The sequence below is a fragment of the Sceloporus undulatus genome, chromosome 7, assembly GCF_019175285.1.
Source record: "Sceloporus undulatus isolate JIND9_A2432 ecotype Alabama chromosome 7, SceUnd_v1.1, whole genome shotgun sequence".
Classification (NCBI taxonomy): Eukaryota; Metazoa; Chordata; class Lepidosauria; order Squamata; family Phrynosomatidae; genus Sceloporus; species Sceloporus undulatus.
Genome location: NC_056528.1, coordinates 50,378,192 through 50,399,040, shown reverse-complemented (window position 1 = coordinate 50,399,040; position 20,849 = coordinate 50,378,192). Strand labels below are relative to the sequence as shown.

The following is a 20,849-nucleotide window of genomic DNA, read 5'->3' as shown; positions in this document are numbered from 1 at the left end:
AGGCGGCCCAGAAAGGAACTAGAAGGCGAGGCTTTCCCCTCAGACGGGGCCGCCCTCCTTTTCTGAGGCAGCAGCATCGCCTGCGTGAGCGACGTGACCAAACCGCCCTCTGCCGCCATTTTCCTAGGCCACGCCCACCCGGGTAGCGGTTACTCCTCCCAGCCAATCACTCGACGCCGAGGAAGCCGGGTGGCCAATCCGGGGAGGGGTTGGGGGCGGGGCGAGGCTTGGGGGCGTGGCTTGAGGGTCGGGGCGGGCGAGGTGACTTTTCTGAGCTCACAACGGCCGCTGTCTCTTCGTCGATCGGACGCTCCTTTGCAGCCTCTTCCTTCTCCGCCGCCATTATGTCTCTTTCCACCAAGCTGACGCTGGACAAAGTGGACGTGAAGGGGAAGCGCGTCGTCATGAGGTGGGAGACCCAGGCCTTCGCCCCTTCTCCAGCTAGTTAGCCATTGTAGGCCGCTCTCCGCGTGTCACGTGTGAGCCGGGCGGACGCGTGTCGGGGAGGCCAGGCTTGGACTCATCCTCGCCTTACAGGGCTTTCTGGGCCGCTCTTCACAAATGGCAGGACTTGGCCATAGAGAGCCATTGCAGAATACTGGTCCATAGGGAATCATTGGGGAGGACTTGCCTGGAGAGAATGACTGGGGATTATTTGCCCATAAGGAATCATTGGGAGATACTTGCCCATAGGGAACCCCATAGGAAGCCATTGCAAAATACTTGTCCATAGGGAATCATTGGGGAATATTTCCCCTTAGAGAAACCATGGGTGCCCATAAGGAATCATTGGGAGATACTTGCCCATAGGGAACCCCATACGAAGCCATTGCAAAATACTTGCCCATAGAGAATCATTGCAGAAGACTTGCCCGTTGAGAAACCATTGGGGAGAAACCATGCTTGCCCATAGGGAATCATGGGGGAATACCTGTGGGCAGCCCTTCTCTAGTGCTTCCTCCCCGCAGCCAAGAAGAGAGGGCTTTGCGAGGGGTGCCTTTGTGACCCTGATTCTGGAGCTGCTTTGCAAGGTCTGAATACCTGAAGCTCTGCAAAAAGTGAATCAGGAAAAGCACACCCCTCCCCTCCGTCCCTGACCCTGAAAAGCCTCCTCCCGCAAAGGCAATAACCCCGTTTGAGAGCCCAGTGCTAGGGAATCGTGGGAATTGTAGTTTTGTGGGACATTGAGCCTTCTCCGTCAGAGAGCTCTGGGGCCACAATAAACTACAATTCCCACAGTTCCTAGCACTGAGCCGGGGCAGCTGAAGCGCTCTCAAACTGGGTTATTTCTGCAGTGTGGCTGTTTTGGATCAAAAATGCCTTTTAAAAATATGTCTTTGAAGGAAAAGAAACGGAAAAGCAGTTCAGCTTCTCTTTCCCATCTGAAATGACCTCTCTTCATTTGCCCCGGGGCCAGAATACCAGTATGGCACACCAGTACTCTGCCAGTATACCAGTCCTAAGTCAAAGCACAAAATGCTATTCTCTATTTTAGCCAAAACAGAACATCATTTTAGATCCCAGGGACCTGGATGTGAGCCACATCAAACCCAGACCAATGGGATTTCTGCTCACACGCACACATAGGATTGCCTTCCAAATCTAAGAAGCTGGAATGACGCCAGGGAAGCTGCCTGGACCAAAAGAGATGTCTTTTAACTCATCTTCAGTGTCTCATAATGAGTCGCTGGATGGGTTTTACTATGGCAGGACACACTCATGCCACACACAAACCGGGTGGGAAGGCTTTGCGTGTCTCGCGGCACGTTTTAAGTCCGTTGCCTTTTGGCCTTCCTGCAGCCCTGATGATGGTCTAACTCTCCTGCCCCAAATAAGCAGATGGAAAAAGAGACACTTAATGATTAATTATATGAAACAAGACAGGTTCAGAATCGTCATTCTAGTATAAAGTGAACCTCTAAAGAGGAAAACTAACTACAACTATCATCATCATCATCATCATCCTTATTTATTGGGGCATCATGAGTAATAAGGATTCTTTAAAAGCAGGCTTTTATGTGGGGTGAGTGTTTTACTGAGGTTTTTAACCTTGGTATGGTTATAGCTTTTCTATCCTGTTTTTAAAAAGTAAGGTTGCAAAAGGCCTGTTAGCAATAAACCTACACTTCCCCAGCTTGGCTAGCACTGAGCCAGGCCAGTTAAACCAGTCTCAGGCTGGATTATTTTGGCAGTGTGTTTTGGATTTAAATTGTTTTGGGGTGGGATGCATTTGATCTCAGGATAAGTCTGCATTCTCTACCTGAAATGTCAGGTAGAAGTTTGGAAGCTAACCATCTCTGAATGACTTTGAGAGCCGTCTAAAAGTGACCTCTAGGTTTGGACTCCTGAGCAACGCTGTCCTTTGGATGTTTGCTCTGAAGAAAGTGCCCTTGGGCTTCTGAATAAACAGGTAGAGCTTTGTGCTTTTCATTAGAGAGATCTTTCAGCCCCAGGGACTCAACTGAATAAAGACAAGCTGCCTTTCAGGACAGCCTTAAAGGTTGTAAATGCCAGGCTATTTCTGCCCTGGCAGAAGAGGAGACATTGCAGGGGCTGCTGCTGCTGCTGCTGCTGGGCTCCCAATCTAAAACTTGCCCAAACTTTCAGGAGCTTGTTTCCTATATATCCTATATCCTATCCTTGGCTGCAAGTCGCTTACGATGGTTTTGCTTTTTAACATTGAAAAGGGAGGAACCCTTTCACAGATGGAGGAGACAGGTTTTTAGAGGTCCTTCTTGTAATTCTCAGTTGAGGGTTGTTATCAGAGGAGCAGCCCTGCTTAAGGCCTGGAGTTGATTCAGCTTGTTCCTGGTGGTTGCTGGAGTTATTATCTTGCAAGGAAGTGGAACTGGAAGGGAACAGTAGTAGCCACAACTATACTACCTGTCCTCAAGAGTAAGAGCAAGTCACCCGCATCAGGTAGCCTGCAAAGCTGTATTACAAGTTATATAATCCTCAAATGTGAATAGTTGTATAACTTGGAATTTAAAAATCTGACACAGCATTTCATGGTTATCAGGCCCTACTTGAAGAATCAGCTGAAGTGATGTTAGATTCTACAGTGAGTTATATGAGGCCTGGAGAGGCTTTGTTGAGCCTTTGGCCCTTTGAAATCTGGAGAGCGTTGTTCTAGACTTCTACATTCAGAGTGGAGTTAACATGTTCTTCCTTTCCCTATTTTAATGGAAACAAAATCTGGTCTCGTGAAGCTTCTCATTCTCCCATCCTCTCTCTTACTATATTTCGCAGCATGACTTCCTCTGTCTTTCAGCTTTGGGGCACAAAATGGGCATCGAAAAGTGTCTCCTGAAGCTCCTCCTAGCCGTCTGCCATGTTATGGCATGCCAGGGCTTCTGCTGAGTAATTGCTCTTCATAGCCATGTGAGATGAGAGCTTGAGGAAATGCCTCTTCACTCTCACACTGAAGCCATGCTTCTTTTGTACAGCACCAGCAGAATCAAGCAAAGCCTCATAAAGAATGAGAACTTCATGTAAAACCCAGTGCTTAAAGGTGGCCACTAAATGCTTGCATATCTGTGCTTATGCTTTTGCCCTCTGAAAGCAGTCTTAAAGCTTGGTCAGAATTATTAAAGATAAGAATGTAAGTGAAGTAGATGTAAAATACTTATTAAAAATTAAAATGGTCCTCTTAGGGGTGTGGGTTAAGGCAAGTCAAATCAATAAGCAATTCCTCCAATAGACCAAGTGCAGTACTAACTTGGTAAATAGTTTGCTGAAGGCAGTCAAAGGAGTTTAAAGTTGGGAATAGAAATGGGTCTGGCCAGATGTTGGATTGCACTTTTCATCCCTGAGCATTGCTTTGGCCTGCAGAAGATGCTGTGCAACAACATCTGGAACAGAGAACAAATAGGACTATGTTGTGTTAACCTTGACTTGGAAACCCATGTGGGGTCTATTGCCCAGCCTTCCAGGTCCAGCTCTAAGGTTTAGAACATTTCCACCCATCCTGTGCCCTTTTTTCTTTGTGACACATCAGTTGGAGAGTCCCTTGAGGTACATATCTCTGTACATGTGCCATCCTTTGAGTGACAGGTTAGAAAATGATGGTCATAACATGGTAACCATGAAATAAGCTCTCCTTCTTTATCCATCCCAACATAGTCTTGATCCAGTCCTTTCTTGAAGATCTTGCTTTTGGCTTCCAGCACTTTGGGGAAGGTGAGGCATAATTTTTTTGTGCACTAATAGTTTTCCTTATCTTTTTAGGGTTGATTTCAATGTCCCAATGAAGGACAACAAAATAACCAACAACCAAAGGTAAGCTCTTCCTGTGTTTTAAAGCAGGGACTATGGTTAGCACTGTTTTACTTTTTTCCTTCACAGTGGCCAGTAGAAGAAGAACACTTTTGTACGAAATGCAGAAACACTCTGCATTCACTGTTTCTGTATTTGTGTAGACCTTATGTAAAAGTCATGTCCTGGGTGCTGGAAAGACACTGGGTGATCTTGAGGGTGTCAAGAACCACAAACACTGTCTTGGTGCTGCATTCTTCCCCTGTTATTGAGGAAGCATCTTGTAAGAATTGTGATAGAAGCCTTCTGTTCACAGCTGTGACCCTCTGAATTGAACTTTCTGTTTCATCTTGTGTTTTCATTGCAGAATTAAGGCAGCTGTCCCAAGCATCAAGCATTGCTTGGACAATGGAGCCAAGTCTGTGGTACTTATGAGCCATCTGGGGCGACCTGATGGCGTTCCAATGCCTGACAAGTACTCTCTGCAACCAGTGGCCGCAGAACTCAAAGCGCTGTTGGGCAGGTATGGCATCAGACCTGTTGAAGATGAGCAATAGGTACTGTAATTTTTCTGTGAAATAACCCTTTAAAATAATGAGCTCACGCTGCGTGTCTTGTGTTGTCTCCAGGGATGTCCTGTTCATGAAAGACTGTGTTGGTGCAGAGGTGGAGGCCGCTTGCGCTAATCCTGCAGCTGGTTCTGTCATTCTCCTGGAAAATCTCCGGTTCCATGTAGAAGAAGAAGGAAAGGGGAAGGATGCTTCAGGCAACAAGGTAAGACATTGTACTCCTATTGGCTTCACAAGTTGTTCCCAAATCAAGAGTAATCATAGTAAACAGATGTTTTATAAACAGTTGATAATGGTTCATCCTCTGTGACATGGCAGGAAACAGAATCACAAGGTGGTTTAGTAAATGATGGAAGAGCAGCCCAGATTGAAAATGTCTGGTAGGATACATTAAAAAAAGTTTCATTAATATACACTCACTTGCTATCTTAAGTACTCCTTTACATGTATGCAACATACACTTCTTCTTCCCAAAGATAAACCCATCCTCCTGTGGCAGCTGCTGGTGGCAAACAAGGGATTCTCTTTACTTCTTCTCCATCTATTCTTTCCCCAAAAGTGATACCTCAAAGCTTTCCTGTGCTGCATTTGGCTTTTTAAAAGACTTCTATTGCCAGCAATAAAAGCCTTTTCATTAATCCCTCCATAGCAGTTATTGCCAGTATACATGGAAGAAGATGTATCAAGTTGTGTATTTCTTTGAAAGGGAGTTTGAATCAAAGCAGAGAAAGAAGAAAAATGGCTGAAGGAAATGAGGCACAAAGTACCTCTTTACTGAAAATGCTCTTGAGAAGGAAAGAAAAAGGCATAGCCTGGGATGAGAAGACCATATACAACCAGAGGGCATATCCAGACCCTGTGCTGGGACTGAAACCCCCTGAATGCTGAGGCCACTTGCTTTCCTGCCTCCTGTTCATGGCATCTTGTACCTCTGACATTTTCTTGAAGGTCATTGAAAGTGCTTGATCCCAGTTGGTTTCTTTTCTTAGCTGCTCTGACCCCATTAAGCCTTGAGCTTGGCTCCTTTTTTGAAGCCCCCGAAGTGTGGAAGGCTTATATACAGTAAGGTGCCCTTTCCTGGGTTGATACAGAACACCACACAGTGCTCCAGAAACATGTGCAAGCAAACTGTAGACCGAGTGCTGGATGCAACTTTTAATACACTGCTGCTCTCCTTTTATTCCTGAACCTTTGCTTGAAGCACAGGCTGAGTAATTTAACCCTGATTCTTGCACACTTGCTCACATTTGTCTCTATTCTCTCCCATTTTCAAGTACACACTGTAGTTTTGTTAGCTTTGCAAACACTTCCTCCCATTCATATGTAGTGTGTTCAGTTTCAGAGCTCTTGATGCCAGTGTTTGAGTTGAGTAGAGAGGGTAGTTGTGAGTGTGACCAGAGGCCTTCAGAAGACGTCTTCCAATATTTCTTGTATTGGCTGTGGCAGTACTTATTGGGGGAGAGGGAGGTGTTCCTGGAAATGGCCTTTGCCATCTCCAACGTGAGAATGTTCAGTTCCTGTCAATAAGGAAAAACAAGTAACCTCGGGTTTTCATCTCGCTCTCCACAGATTAAGGCTGACTCTGCAAAAGTGGATGCTTTCAGAGCTTCACTTTCTAAACTCGGAGATGTTTATATCAATGATGCCTTTGGAACTGCGCATAGAGCCCACAGGTGGGTGACCATTGTCCTTAAGTCATCACAGCCAGACTTGTGTCAAAAATCAAACTTGTGTTTGGCCATAGTATACTTCTAACGTGAGAAAGATTAGGTTTGGACTCCCAGCTGTATTCTAGCGTCGTCCACGTTGCAGGAAAGAAGCACCGAGATCTGCCTTTGCTATCCATTTTAAACCTGCCTTTTGTCTACTTGGAGGAATTCTGGATTCACGTTTACATGTCACATCTGTTTTAAAAAAGGCTTTTTTAAAAAGTGTTATGAAGGCAGACCTTTTTCTATGCATTCCTATCATTTCATCCAGTTAGTATAAATTACTTCCTTTGTTACTTCACAACGTTTTTTTGTGGAAGGTCTCAGAAACATTGTTTGCAAGATACAAACTTCAAGGAGTACTTTTAATTTTTCCCTGCAGTTTTGTCTTCATTGTTTACATTTGCAAGTAAATATTTGTACAGTTGTGGACTTGGAAGGATTTTGTGGTAATCCTCATGGGGTCGAAAGATACTCCTCAGTGCTGTGAATTACTGAGGGTTGTGTTGTTTTTTCCCCTTTCTCCCAATGAAACAGTTCAATGGTTGGTGTCAATCTGCCTCAGAAAGCTGCTGGCTTTCTCATGAAGAAAGAACTGGATTATTTTGCCAAAGCATTAGAGCATCCAGAGCGTCCTTTCCTGGCAATCCTTGGAGGGTAAGAACCAAAGCGCTTCCTCCTTCGGCACATTTCATAAACTAATATATTGTTTACAGTAGGTATCATGAGAGTGTCCTTAGTGTGTCCAAATACTGATCCCCCCCAAAGCTGTCCTGAAGAGAATCAGTTTTTAGCCCTATCAGTTAGAATAGAGTGTGTGTGTGTGTGTGTGTGTGTGTGTGTGTGTGTGTGTGTATCTGATCTTTGCATTAGAGTTCAGGCTGCAAACATTATCCCTGCTCAGCAATTCACACAGTGTAAATTGAAACTGGCTGTCATTATGCAACCATGAGCTGCTGCTGCGCATGTTGGGCCCTGCCGCTTCCAAGTGAGATATTTTGAAAAGGGAAGATTCCTCCTTTTAAAAAGCACACTAGACTAGACTATCCTGGGGACAGTCTTAAACTTTGAAGGAATTTAATGCAGACCAAACACTGTGGCTGAGTTGTCTTCTAAACATATTGCATAGTCTTGTGAGAGTGTGACTGTGATAGGCGTATCTGGACAAGAGAGGGCAGCATAGTCTACTGAAGGGCTTTGGAGAGACCAAGTACTGTATTCTTGCTTCCCTTTTTTCCACTTTGTCCTTGAATAAATTACTTCATGTTCCACAAAATAGCTGGGAACAGTAACAACTTTTAAGTTCAGCAGAAGGATCTGGAACAAGGGCCCAGTGACACTGCTCACTTGACAAATACAGATCTAGTGTTTCAAGTTAATATTTAGGTAACGGAGGGTATGGTGATTAGTCAGTTCTCGACTTTTAGGCTACGGCAGACAAAGGTCAAATGCATCCTCAGGGCCACTGTTGTCATTCAAGGTCCTTTCCTCCTTAGGTAAATGGTCTTCCCAAACCTGCTGAAACCAAAGGTCTTTACCTGCCTATGAAAGAATGGCAAGAAAGATGCCAGTCTGACCTTTGCTCTCTTTATTATAATAAACCTGTGCTTAAGCAGAACTTACAAGGGACAATGGCAATAGGTTAGCTTGGTTTTGTGACGTTACAGCCTGTATTTCATGTGGGTTAGAGCTGTCCCAGGTGTTTGTAAAGGGCAAGTAGTCAAGTGGAAGTGGAACAATATCACAATATTGTAACACTTTCTAGCAGTTTATATATAGCTCTGTTCGCAAACTGTTCAGGGGGTAATGTGGCTGTTTTTTCCCCCCCCTCCACTTTCATCAGAGCTAAAGTTCAAGATAAGATTCAGCTGATCAATAACCTACTGGACAAAGTCAATGAGATGATTATTGGCGGAGGGATGGCTTTCACCTTCCTCAAAGTGCTCAATAACATGGAGGTATGCAACCTGTAGTGTTTGCCCTTATTTGTGTGATAAAATCTCCCAGCAGCCAGCTTCCTCCTTTCATGGTTGCTGCGTCCATCGTCTTTTACCTCCTTCCACTGCTGTCCTAATGCATAGCTAAACAGTGTCACATATTCTCTTTGGCTTCCAGATTGGCAACTCTTTGTTTGACGAAGAAGGGTCAAAAATAGTCAAGGATCTGATGGCCAAGGCAGAGAAGAACAGTGTGCGAATCAACTTGCCCATTGACTTCATCACTGCGGATAAATTTGATGAGAACGCCAACACCGGAAAAGCCACGGTGGCCTCTGGCATCCCTGCCGGCTGGATGGTAGGTCTTGAAGATGGATGCCAGGCTTTGAGGGCCCTTTGTCTGTTTCTGGTGAAGTGGCTGACCCAACTTGTTTTGCTCTTTCTCACTTTAGGGTCTGGATTGTGGTCCCGAAAGCGTTAAGAATTTTGTTGAAGCTGTGGGGAGAGCCAAACTAATTGTGTGGAACGGTCCAGTAGGCGTGTTTGAGTGGGACAAGTTTGCCAGCGGAACCAAAGCTGTGATGGATAAAGTTGTGGAAGTCACAAGCAAAGGCTCTGTCACCATCATTGGTAAGAACTGATGGGTTCCACCTCTCACCCCATTCAAAGGAAGAGCTTTTCAGTCAGTTGGAATGGTGGCTTCTTCTTCATAAGAAAACACAGATGACACTTTATTATAATAACTTAGCTCTTTGGCCTGTCAAATTGAGCTTGGTCTTCTCTAATGGATACCATTTCAGACAAGGGTTTTCTTGGGAACTGAACCTACTGCAGGCAGAGCAAGTCCTTTCAAATCCTGCCCTCCCTCCCATTGTAATGAAGTATTCTGTGTGCGCACTCATTCTCCTGGTCTGTTATCCCCCCCCCCTCCTCAAATGCTTTAACAACAGTGCTGGCTTTACTTGATTTATGCATCCCAAATGCTCTAAAACACGTTTGCTGTGCTTTCTTTGCTGAACAGGTGGTGGAGACACTGCTACATGCTGCGCTAAGTGGAACACGGAAGACAAAGTCAGTCATGTTAGCACTGGAGGCGGTGCCAGCCTGGAACTTCTAGAAGGTAATAACTTGGGGGTTTTGTTTTTATTTCCCTTCTCTTCCTTGACAGTGCCTAGTAAATAGCTTTTTCACAGAATCAGTTCCTATGGATGCACACAAATGCCTTTGGGACCAGATTCAGGCTGCTGGCAAGAATCAGGGTCGCCATATGGATGCCCAAATAGCATACCAACAGTCCCATATTCTCATGAGCATTCAGGACCTCCGTAAGACCTTAAGGGCATAGTGCTGTGGCCTGTTGAGCTGTGGTCTTGATATTATTCCCTGTTTTGTGCATCGGCCCTTTTAAAGAACCAAGCTTCTCTGCCCACTCTTTCATCAGTCTCGCAAGACTGGCTTCTAGGGTTAAGATTTCCCATATTTGCAGCCCTTCAGAGAATCACACAAACCTACATGAGTGTCCCTGGCAGTTAGCCAGACTTGGATTTTAAAGGGATGATAATTTATAAGTTGTTTCCTTAGGGCCACACTGTCCTATGAATGAATCTTGTTTTCCCCTCATAATTAGCATTTTCCAAGAGGTGTACATTTTCCCATAAAGGAAGCCCCATTAAAATGAGTCTGCAGTTGTTTATTACCAGGAGTTTCAATGCTGGACAAGGCTTTTGTCTCGGTCGCCTAGGATGTAATGGTGAAAGAAAAGAATGCACACCAGTAAAAGGAGGCTTGTCCCTCTAAAAAGGGGACGCTTTGCATCCGAAATGTAGGCTGTGCTTAACTTGGGGAAGGTGTATAAAGCCCCCAAGAATGTTGTGAATCAAATTAACCTCCTTTTGCTTCATTTATAAAATAACTTAGCTGTGTTCCCTCCTAAACTCTAGTTTTAATGCATATGAGAACCACTGTGAGGCTGCAGAATTGGTATTCAGTGACCTTCCGTTTTTGCTGAGTTTAGATTGGCTGGAGGTAGTAGGAGTGCCATTGTTTAAAGCATCACAAGTGTGATTAAAAACTAATCTTAGCAGCTTAACACACAACCTGCCCCTGGTAGACAACGGTGGGCTGCTTGTTTTGAAAGGTTGCTGAAGGAACGATTATGGAAACCTTTCAGCTCTTGAAACATGGGAGAGTGTGAAATACTTAAAACCATTCTGCTTTCGGAGTTTTACAACTGGTTATATTTCTGTGAAGATCAGCGTTACTGTTATGCCTCTGAAAAATCCCATCTAATAGCCCCAAAATGCATTAAATCATATTAACTCAGTATTACAATGAATGATAAATATCAAATGCTCATGAATGCTTGGATCTGGGTCTCTATGGTCTTCCTCTTGTATGAACTCTTCTCTTCCCAACCCAACAAAGACCTGGTCCAGGTGCCTCTAGTTATGGATGATGGTCACCTAATCTCCCCCCTTTTTGTGCTGGTCCCTGGCTCTTTGGGAGCTTCCTCCATTTGGAGGTTCATCTGGTCACCTTCTGGGTGAGAAATGCAAACTTTCCCTTCCGGCTGTGCTTTCAGAGATGAGAGAAAACAGACTCTCCATCCTGTTCCTCTTGTTTTCATGGTTTCAGCTTATTGATATTTATCGTCAGTATGTAAATAGCAATTGTAAACAGCCTTGGCTGCTGTTGGAGTGGAAAGATTTTAATGTGAAAAGGGAGGCTTCTTGTTGCCAGAATGTTCAGCCCCGTAACAGGAATGTCTTTTAAACTTCCCGCAGGTAAAGTCCTCCCTGGCGTCGATGCCCTGAGCAGCGTGTAAACGGAGAGGACGCTGGATGTGTAAGAACCTCCTCCCCGCCATGTTCCTCTGCACACAAGTCCTTAAAGCAGCTACTGCAACGCTTCTCTATCCATACAAGCGGCAGATCGCAATGTAAACCTTGGAAGCAAACAGAACGGCCGACAGAGAGGTTTCAGATGGCTCTGTTTTGTGGAGCCTGCAGTTTACATGATGCTGATTTGCCAACGGTTTCCCCGTCGGAACTACTGTAGTCTTCAATTGTTCTTGTGAATTTAGAGTGTATATATTTATATTTTTTGTCCTTTTTGACAAGGCCAGGTTTCCCCTCTTAGCTGCCAATTTCTCAAAAACAACCTCAGAGTTCAGTTTCAACGGTTTTTTAGCTGCTATGTATGGCTTGTCGGTTCACACAATCCACAACCAAGAGGGAAATAACCCATTTCTGGATGTTGACTACAATGTTAGCTTCAAAATAAATGTTTTAAGATGTGAATCAGACTTTGAATGTGCTGCTCTTTTCCTTTCATGAGCTAATTTTCATAGCGTTGTGTTGAAGGTGTTTTTAGTATTCTGTCTCCCCTCTCCTTAGCTATGGATGGATACAGATGGATGTATTTTAAACCTATCCTAACTATCCAATCCTAGGGTTTGAATCCTAGCCTCGCCATTAAACTCATTGGGTTTACTTTGAGCAAGTCACATCCTTTCAGCCTCAGGAAGGGAGTGGCAAATCCCCTCTGAAGAAGCTTCCCAAGAAACCCCATGATAGGGTCGCCATAAGTCAGAAGCAACTTGAAGGTACACAACAACAAAGCACATAGTAGCAGGAGACACACAAAGCCAGCCAAACCTTAAAGAGGAATTTAACGCCATTTGTTACATCTCCCAGCAGTTGTTTAGAGTCTGGCCATTTATAAGTCACCTCAAGACAGGTGGCCTTCAGAGCATTCCTGGGAAAGGGTCATGTTTGAACTTCCCAGTTTCAGAAGTCCCATTTACTAATACTTGGAGTTCAAACTGGTTTCTATAATCAATTGTTTTGGGATGGAACCCAAAGGGGGAAGGAGATCACTCCTCTCTAGATGGCATTACGTTCCTTGTAGAATTGTTCAGGATCAGTCCTCTTGTCCATCCTTTCTTACGGCTGCAACCCTGTCCTCTCTCTCTTAACCTAAGAGTTCTGTCAAACACAATGGACTTATCTCAATGGATTCACTATAAATGTGAATTTTTCTCATAGGAATTTGGCTCTTGAGGCCTGGCTCAGAAAATAGCAAAATGCAGAGGAGGAGCAGCATGAAGATCCTTTGCAATGACAGGAAAAGAGGGTGGGGAGAAGGGAGCAATGATGGCTCTTTTCTGGAGGGACATAGTTCACTTCAAATTGGGACAGTTGTTCAGGACAAAGTGAGCTTTGAACTTAAATACAGATAACATAAGGCAGATGTTGCGGCCGATAGGCAAACTGGCCAACGCGGGTGTCGGTTAGATAAAGAAGTCTGCAAACATTGTCGGAGCCTAGACACAGGTAGTTGAGTAAGCAAAGAGAAAGATTAAAGGGCTTCGGAGAAACCAACATCGGCAGAATTCAAACTTAAAAGTTGGCTAATCGCCGATAGCGTTTTGGAGCACATTCAGGAGCATCAAAGGAATATCTCTTGGGATGAAAATACAGTAGGTGAAGAAAATAAGAGGAGCATACATTTCCCAACACACAACTTGCAAGGACCCAGCAATATGGCTTCTTTAAAGATTGAGGCTGCAGAATCAAAGGTGGCCAAACAAAACAAGTCCTCTCTCGGCATTTTCTTGCAAATGCTGGAGATAATTCTTTGGGGGAATCTGGTGCTTTTGAAGTCCTAAAGACCTGCGTAGGTTTTCCAAAGCAGGGCAGCAGGAGATGCAACTTGTCTGTCTTAAAAATGCTCCGCTAGAGAGACTTAGGTCCAAAACACACTGCAGAAATAATCCAGTTTGAGACCGCTTTAACTGCCCTGGCTCAGTGCTAAGGAACCCTGGAAACTCTGGTTGAAGTGGAATCATAGCTCCATAATTGTATACCAATACTACTAGCAAAAGTTTGGAACAATTACTAAAGATAAAAGGAGAAAGTGCAAAGGTAGGTTTTAGAAAAGAATGACCACGGAAGGGAGTCCTGTGTAGGTTCAACCTGGACAAGGAAGAAATTGAAACCAAGGATTCCTGTACCTTGGATCAAATATGGATAGGAATTGATAGGAAGGAAGAGTGCAGTCAAGAAATCATAAGAGGAACATTAGGGAGTCCAAATGTGTTTTATTTGGTTTTAGTTCTGGGATCCAAAGCAAAAGGAGACAGACCAAAGCAGCTCCCAATTGGGACTTAAAACAAAACACAAGTTAAAAAGAAACACATAGTAGCAAAGTTTTTAAAGAAGACCCATTAAACAATCCCATGAGATTGAAACATTGTAAAAGAGTTTTTCAAAGGGCATCACATCGCAGTGATGCCAAAACAAAAGGACAGAGGGTCACTGGAACTTTTGCGCACAGAGTAGCAACACAAAGGATGCAGCCTTGTGGAAACTTACTAGCCCTTGCAGAATTGCATCCTCCATGTTGCAGATCACAAGCCAAAGGGAGGCAATGGTGGGACCCAGTCCATTGCACAGGGCTCCTTTCCACAAAGGGACATCGTCCTTGAGGAAACCCCATCTTCTCTCCATTGCAGCTGGGCATGCATCTTGCTTTTGCATTTGGCTCCTTGGCTCACTCTCCGATTGCAAACAACAAGCTGCATGCCCAGTTGCAATGGCCAAATTTTGCAAAGAGGCGGAGGGACTACATTTCCCAGGAGCCTTTGGGGGCGGTGCCCTGGAGGCCTGCTGGGAATTGTAGTCCAAGGTGGAGCTGGGATGGAGGAAAAGGAGGAGGAGATGGTTGTGGAGCGCTAGCCTTCAGGATTTGCTGCGTTTGCACCATGATGGGCGTTGAGGTAAGGGATTTGCAGGGCAGCCTTTGAGATGGAGGTCTTATATACATATTTGGGGGGGGGGGGTCTCTTTGTCTTCCCATCCTTCATGCTTCCATTGGACCCCTTGCACCCCTTCCCTGGCCCCCTTTTGTCCAGTTGCAATGGGGACCTCCGAGTAAAAGGCTCTCCTAGAGATTGTTGCAAAGTTGCTTTCACTTGGTACTGTCTTCCTGCAAAATCCTTTCCTCTTTATGGAGGCAGTGTTTTGCTTTTTTGGCAGGCTTTGTTCAGAAGGAGGTTTGCTTTTGTTTTGCTTTTGCCTCCCTCTGAGGCTGAGAGAGTGTGACTTAGCAGCCCCCAAGAGTCACCCATTAGGTCTCTATGGCTGAGCAGGGCATCCAAACCCTGATCTCCAAAGTTTTTGATGCTCAAACCACTTCTCCAAACTTCCTCTTGCTTTCTAGATCAATCGATCGATCGGCCAAGTCACATACTCTCAGTTTAGTAGTAGTAGTAGTACCACATTATATATAATGGGAATTGAGCATCCACAGGTTTTGGTATCCATGGGGGTCCTGGAATCAAATCCCTGCGGATAACAAGGATCCATTGCAATAGTAATAATAATAATACCCCATTGTATTGAATGGGACTTGAGCATCCACAGAGGTCCTAGAACAAAGCCTTACCAAGGGCCTGTAATAATAATAATAATAATAATTATTATTATTATTATTACCCCATTGTATTGAATGGGACTTGAGCATCCATGGATTTTGTTATCCAAGGGGTTTCCTGAACCAAACCCCAACAGACACCAAGGACCCTATTTACCAATGTAAGGAACCTGCCACCTATATTTGTTTTAACAGAAGCGTCAAGCCTGTGTTCTTCCCAAACTTTAGTTCTCCAGAAGTTTTGGACTTCAGCTCCCAAATTGTCTGGGGCTCTTGGGAGTTAAAGTCCCAAACGCATGGAGGACCAAAGTTTGGGGGTCAGTGTTGGGTGGCTTCACCCTGGGACTAACATTGCATGCTAAGTGACTTTGAAACTGCTAGTCCTCATTGTCCCCAGGCAATAGGAAGGGCTAACGGGGTTGTTTTGGGCCCATTAGTTTCAGTTCCCTCCAGGTTCCCACCACGATCCTTGGTGTTCCTCTTTGCTTTCCTTTCCAGCTGGAGCTGCAAGGCTGGGTTGCCTCCAAAGCCCAGTGGGTTGTTTCCAGGAGCAGCCGGCCAAATGTTTTGGGCACTGAAACAACAGCCTTGCCCTGCGGTTTTTGCCTCTGAGGTTCCCGGCCTAAAAGCCTTTCTTTGATCCCGTCCTCCAAAAACTTGTCAAACCTTTTGTCCAACTGTCCAAAAGTCTGGCTCTGTATCCTTGAGTTCAGTCCAAGGTTGCAGACCCAGAGTGCCTTTCAGATGCCATTGAAACACAACTCCCATCATCCACAAGCAATAGCCATGCAGTACTATACTATACAAGTGAACATTGGATTGCAATCCATGACAATCTGCAGCCGAATAAATTTCTTGGGTTTAGAGATCTGGTGCCACAACTAACTACCATTCCCATAATTTCATAGAGCCATGGTGGTTAAAGTGGGCTCAAACTGGGTTATTTCAGTGGTGCGGACACATCAGGAAATGGCCTTCTCTCACCCCATTCCTCTAAGGAAAGGATGGCAACAACCACAAGAGGCATTGAGAGGCTTCCAAACCCTTCTGCAACCTGGCACTTCTCTTCTTTCCAAAAGAAGCAGCCCTTTTTCTTTCTTTGCTTCTTGTGCAACTCAACTTTGCAAAGGCCTGAGTGGCTTTCGGAAAGCGCTTTCTTCCTGTGGCCTTTCCTGTCCTCCGAAATCCTGGTGGCGTGATCTATTCATGGAAAAAGTGCACGCTTCCTTCATGCGCCGGGCCTTCGGAGGAGGGGAACCAGAGGCCTTGCTTTTGCCAAGGGAACCTGGGGTGATGCCCTGCTTTTCTCTCTCTCTCTCTCTCTCTCTCTGCTCTTGTCCTGTCTGGCTCAAGTTTTCAGGACTGGCTTTGTTTAGCTGGAAACACAGGGCCCTCTGCTCTGCTTCTCAAAGGGAGGAAAAAGCCGACCCCAAAAAGAAGAGAAGAGGGGAGCCACTGGGAGATGCAATCTCTCTGCACCCATCTGGAAAGAGGCAGCAAGTGGAAGCTGCCTTCTCTTTTGGATGGGACCCTGGAAGTGCCATGCGCCTGCAGAGACTCCCTGCGCTGGGCAAGAGGGGCATGTGGCCCTTGGCTGCATTAATGGAGGCCCTCAGTACAGCTCTTTCTCCCAGGGAACCCTCTCCTGGAGTCAGTTCGAAACCTGAAGTGGTGTCAGTCTGGATTATTTCTCCAATGTGGACGTGGCCTTTAAATGCAAGCCTCCAGAATACACACACAGAGACACATGGCTGGCTTTTCAAGGGTCCCCCAAATCCTCTCCAAGGAGGGCTTCCCAGCCCAAAGGACCCTCCCTCCCTCTCTTCTTTAGGCTGTCAGGCATCCTTCCTTCCTTCCTTCCTTCCTTCCTTCCTTCCTTCCTTCCTTCCTTCCTTCCTTCCTTCTCTTCCTCCTTGAGGTTGCCAGGCTTTCTTTCTTTCTTTCTTCCCTCCCTCATCAAGGCTTCCAGGCTCTCCCTCTCTCTCCCCCCTTCCTTCCTTCCTTCTTTCCTTCCTTCCTTCTCAAGGCTTCATTCATTTTTCCTTCCTTCCTTCCTTCCTTCCTTCCTTCCTTCCTTCCTTCTTCCCTTCAGTCCAGCCCTCCAATTCCTGGCTGGAGGCGTTGGCAGCAGAGGCAGAGAGGCTGGTCCTTTTCCTCCTCCTCCTCCTCCTCCCTGTTGGGTCCCTCCTCCTCCTCCTCTGCTTCCCTCCCTCTTCCCCCTTCCTTCTCTTCCTCCCTTCTTTCTTTCCATCTTCCCCTCCTTCCTTCCTTCCATCCATCCGGGGGAGATGGACTGGCCACCGCCGGAGGAGCCCCTCTGCCTCCCTCCCCAGGTAGGGAGGGCCAGGCTGAAAAGTCAGGCTTCTTTGGGCTGGGTTTTGAAGGCCAGATCTTTCAGAGATGGTCACTTGGGGTTTTGGTCTTCGATGGGGAACAATGGCTGGCAGCCTGGCCCGCCTTGGCCTGGGTTCAAGTCCTGCAAATGAAACAGGCAGAGTTTTGACTCATGCCAGTTAAGACAGCTCACTGCTCTTTTGGTTATTGATTTAAGTATTGATAATCTATTTATCGATATTAAGTCCTGATGTGTCATTCTGGGCATGGTGCATTGCTAGCTTGTTGTTGTGTGCCTTCAAGGAGTTTCTTGTTGATTTATGGCAAAGCAATCGTAGGGTTTTCTTGGCAAGATCGGTCCAGAGGAGCATCCTCCGAGGCTGAGAGAGTGCGACTTGACCAAGGTGGGTTTCCAGGGCTGAGCCAGGATTCGAACTCCTGTCATAATCCGGCACTCAGACCACTACTGAACACTTTCCCTTTTGGTCACTTTCAGGTCTTCTTTCCCTTGATCAGCCTTAGACTCCTTAACTTTTCCTTTCCCTTTCTTCATTAATCTACTGTATTGATAATTTTAGGCTCTGGAATGGCAGACTTTTGTTTCCAAACGGGAAGAACCAGGACTGACTTTGGATTTCCTCATCCTCCATTGTTTGGCTTTATTTATTTAATTCAGCTTCCTCTTAAACTTGGATTGCTTGCAAGCCTCTTTGCATTCCTTCATTTTCTTCTTCTCTTCCAAATCCATTTAATTTGGAGAAAGTCTGGGCTACTCTCCTTTCTTTCTTTCTTTCTCTCTTTCTCCTTTTGTCTGCTTTTCTTTTTTTAATCCTTTCTGTGTCTTTATTGAGGAAGCTATTTTAGAGACAAGGCTCATGTTTCAGCAGAAAGATACCATTTTGGTTTGGCATAAATTAAAACAAGGGAGTAGTAAAATGACAAACAAGAGCAAGAAACGGTGAATCGAAAAGTATGGTAAGTTTGGTAGAAATGGCAACTTTAATTCTATTTTATACCACTTTTCTCTGTTTTTAATTGTACCGTTCTTTTAATATTGTGTGCCGCTCTGAGTCCCAGTTCTGGAATAAATAAATACAATACTGATACCGATCCTACTACTAATATTAGTAACAAGAACATATTATTAATATGTTAATATTAATAACAAGAATGGAGTTTACTTTGTTCTATGCAGTGATGTTGGTCTGACAGTTTGGGTGCTTTCCTTCCCTTGCAGATGAAGGTTGCTTTAATTGCCGTGGCACCATGCTATGGAATCCTGGGATTTGTAGTTTTGTCATGGCGCCAGAGGTCTCCGACAGAGAAGGCCAATTATCTCACAAAAAACACAGAATTCCATAGCATTGAGCCATGGCAGGTGAAGCAATATCAAACTGGATTATTTCTGCAGTGCGGATGCAGCCTGAGCATACAGCTGGATGCTGTAGGTTACATTTCGGAAGAAGGAAAACCCTACAAAATGCATAGGGTCCCCATAAGTCAACAGGCGACCTAATACCTTTTCTTAGACAAGGAAAACTCAGAGGTGGTTTTGCAACTTCCTGAAACAGAGCCTCCAGCATCTGGGATTCATCGGTCTCCCATCCAAGTACTAACCAGGGCTGGCACTTCTTAGCATCCAAGATCAGGTGGGAACATGTTTTCCAGATATGGCCCTCCTTTGATTTAAATGCTGAGCATAATAACCTAAGGGCACCAGATCCCATCTCATCTTGGAAGCTAGGCAGTCTCAGCCCTGGTTATTACTTGGATGGGAGACTGACAAATCCCAGGTTCCATGCAGCTTCTGTTCCATTGCAATGTCTTGTGTGTCTGCGAGGTTTGAATAGGGGAATATAACAACCAAGGTCCTTCCCCTTGTGTCCTCTTCCTTCCATGTTATTTGTTGTGTGTGCCTTCAAGTCATTTCTGACTTATGCATGGTCTGAGTCTTGGACTATGACTCTAGGGACCAGGATGCGATTCCCCGCTTGGCCATGGAAACCCATTGGGTGGCCTTTGTCAAGTCACACTTTCTCAGCCTCAAAGGAAGGCCATGGCAAACCTCCTCTGAATAAATGTTGCCAAGAAAGCCGCATCATAGGTTCACCTTCAGGTCGTCTGGAAATACCTTGAAGGCATACAACAACAACGGTCATTTTTATACAGTATATTAAAAATACTCCCAGCACTCTTGGCAAACCCAGTGATGAAGGATGTTGGAAGATACAGTCCTAGATGATTTTCGTCTTCTTCCATGGATTGCTGTTGTATAACAACAGCCCTCTGTGTCCATGGATTCCTTATCCATGGATTCAACCATCCACGGCTTGGAAATATATATCCCCAAAGGCAAACCTTAATTTTATCATTTTATATCAGGGACACCATTTTACTAAAGGTATCATTGTTTGGATGTTATTGGATTTACCAGTTTACTGTGTCAGGGAGACTTGAGCATCCATGGATTTTGGTATCCAGAGATGATTCTGGAACCAAGCCCCAGCAGAGACCAAGGACCCACAATATTGTAATTTTTTTGTGCGTATTTTATCTAGATAGTTTATTTTACAATTGTATTCAGTACTGTTATATGTTTATTATTCCTCCCTCCCCAACGGATACCAAAGGCCCACTGTACCTTGCGTGCGTATCGTGTGCCTTCAAGTCATTTCTGACTTATGGCATTCCTAAAGGGAACATTTCACAGTGTTTTCTTGGCAAGATTTTTTCAGAGTGGGTTTGCCATGACCATCCTTTGAGGCTGAGAGAGTGTGACTTGCCCATACTGGTTTTCCATGGCTGAGCCAGATTTCGAACCCTGGTCTCCAGAGTCATAGTCCAATGCACAAACCATTGCACCACGTGGCTTTCTGTGCAGAATACCTGGTTTGCATGTGTGTGTGTGTGTGTGTGTGTATGAAAGAGCTGTGCACTTACGATTGCGTGTGTTGCACATCCTGCAGCGCCAGCTTGTGTTGCTCCAGAGGCTTCCTGGCAGGGCAGGGAGAGGAATGTGGCCAAGCAAGTCCTCCAGCTTTCCAGCGGCTCCCGGTTCCCACGGTGGGGTGGGACTCCTTTGGGTTCCTTCCAGGCCGGCCCGGGACGGTCAGAGTAAGGTGGAACCAGGGAGACCCGACACGGGGGTGAGACGCCCCAATTCCTTATGAGATGTTTTCCATGTGCATTTAGCTGTCTTGGAAAGAACCCAACCCTAGGAGTCCAGAGGAGGGTGACCCAAATGGAAACCCCTAAACCCTATGAGGATCAGCTTAGGAACCTGGGCATGTTTAGCTTGGAGAAGGGAAGGTTAAGGGGTGTAATGATGGCCCTGTTTAAATATTGGAAGGGAAGTCACACTGAGGATGGAGAGAGCTTGTTTTCTGCTGCTCCAGAGAATAGCACATGGAGCAATGGATTCAAGCTACAGTGGTACCTCCACATTTGCTGGGACTAGTGGTGAAGGACCTTTATGACTGTGGGAAAACTGCACATAAAAATACTTATTCTTTTCACCTAATAGAACACCTCTCTAGGGATCTCCAGGTCCTCCAGTGCATCTCTATGGTCAACATCTGCCAGATGTTGATCATAGCATCATGCTGGAGGAC

The 20,849-nt window shown here is 45.3% G+C and overlaps 2 protein-coding genes across 7 annotated transcripts in view; both read left to right on the top strand.

Annotated features, from left to right (window-relative positions):
* The first annotated feature begins 258 nt into the window (after positions 1 to 258).
* Positions 259 to 11,773, top strand: PGK1 (phosphoglycerate kinase 1). The gene is made up of 11 exons (XM_042479504.1): positions 259 to 409; positions 4,228 to 4,278; positions 4,622 to 4,777; positions 4,884 to 5,028; positions 6,393 to 6,496; positions 7,070 to 7,189; positions 8,376 to 8,490; positions 8,648 to 8,827; positions 8,922 to 9,099; positions 9,491 to 9,589; positions 11,253 to 11,773. The coding sequence occupies exons 1-11, from the start codon at positions 345 to 347 to the stop codon at positions 11,291 to 11,293; spliced, it is 1,254 nt and encodes a 417-aa protein (XP_042335438.1). The 5' UTR covers positions 259 to 344; the 3' UTR covers positions 11,294 to 11,773.
* A 2,374-nt stretch (positions 11,774 to 14,147) lies between these two features.
* The window catches only part of AMOT (angiomotin), a 41,730-nt gene continuing 35,028 nt past the window's right edge, over positions 14,148 to 20,849 (top strand). For 3 of the 6 annotated variants that reach the window (XR_006104998.1, XR_006104997.1, XM_042479038.1), the window contains exon 1: positions 17,116 to 17,237. The gene's annotated coding sequence lies outside the window, so the exon portion shown is untranslated. The other 3 variants (XM_042479039.1, XM_042479041.1, XM_042479040.1) reach the window with 3 other exon arrangements.

Excerpts from the sequence above, each read along its gene's own strand:
- PGK1 (XM_042479504.1), top strand. The coding sequence starts at position 345 with ATGTCTCTTTCCACCAAGCTGACGCTGGACAAAGTGGACGTGAAGGGG. Across the intron at positions 4,279-4,621 it reads AAAATAACCAACAACCAAAG|AATTAAGGCAGCTGTCCCAA; the intron begins GTAAGCTCTTCC and ends TTTTCATTGCAG. Across the intron at positions 8,828-8,921 it reads GCATCCCTGCCGGCTGGATG|GGTCTGGATTGTGGTCCCGA; the intron begins GTAGGTCTTGAA and ends TTCTCACTTTAG.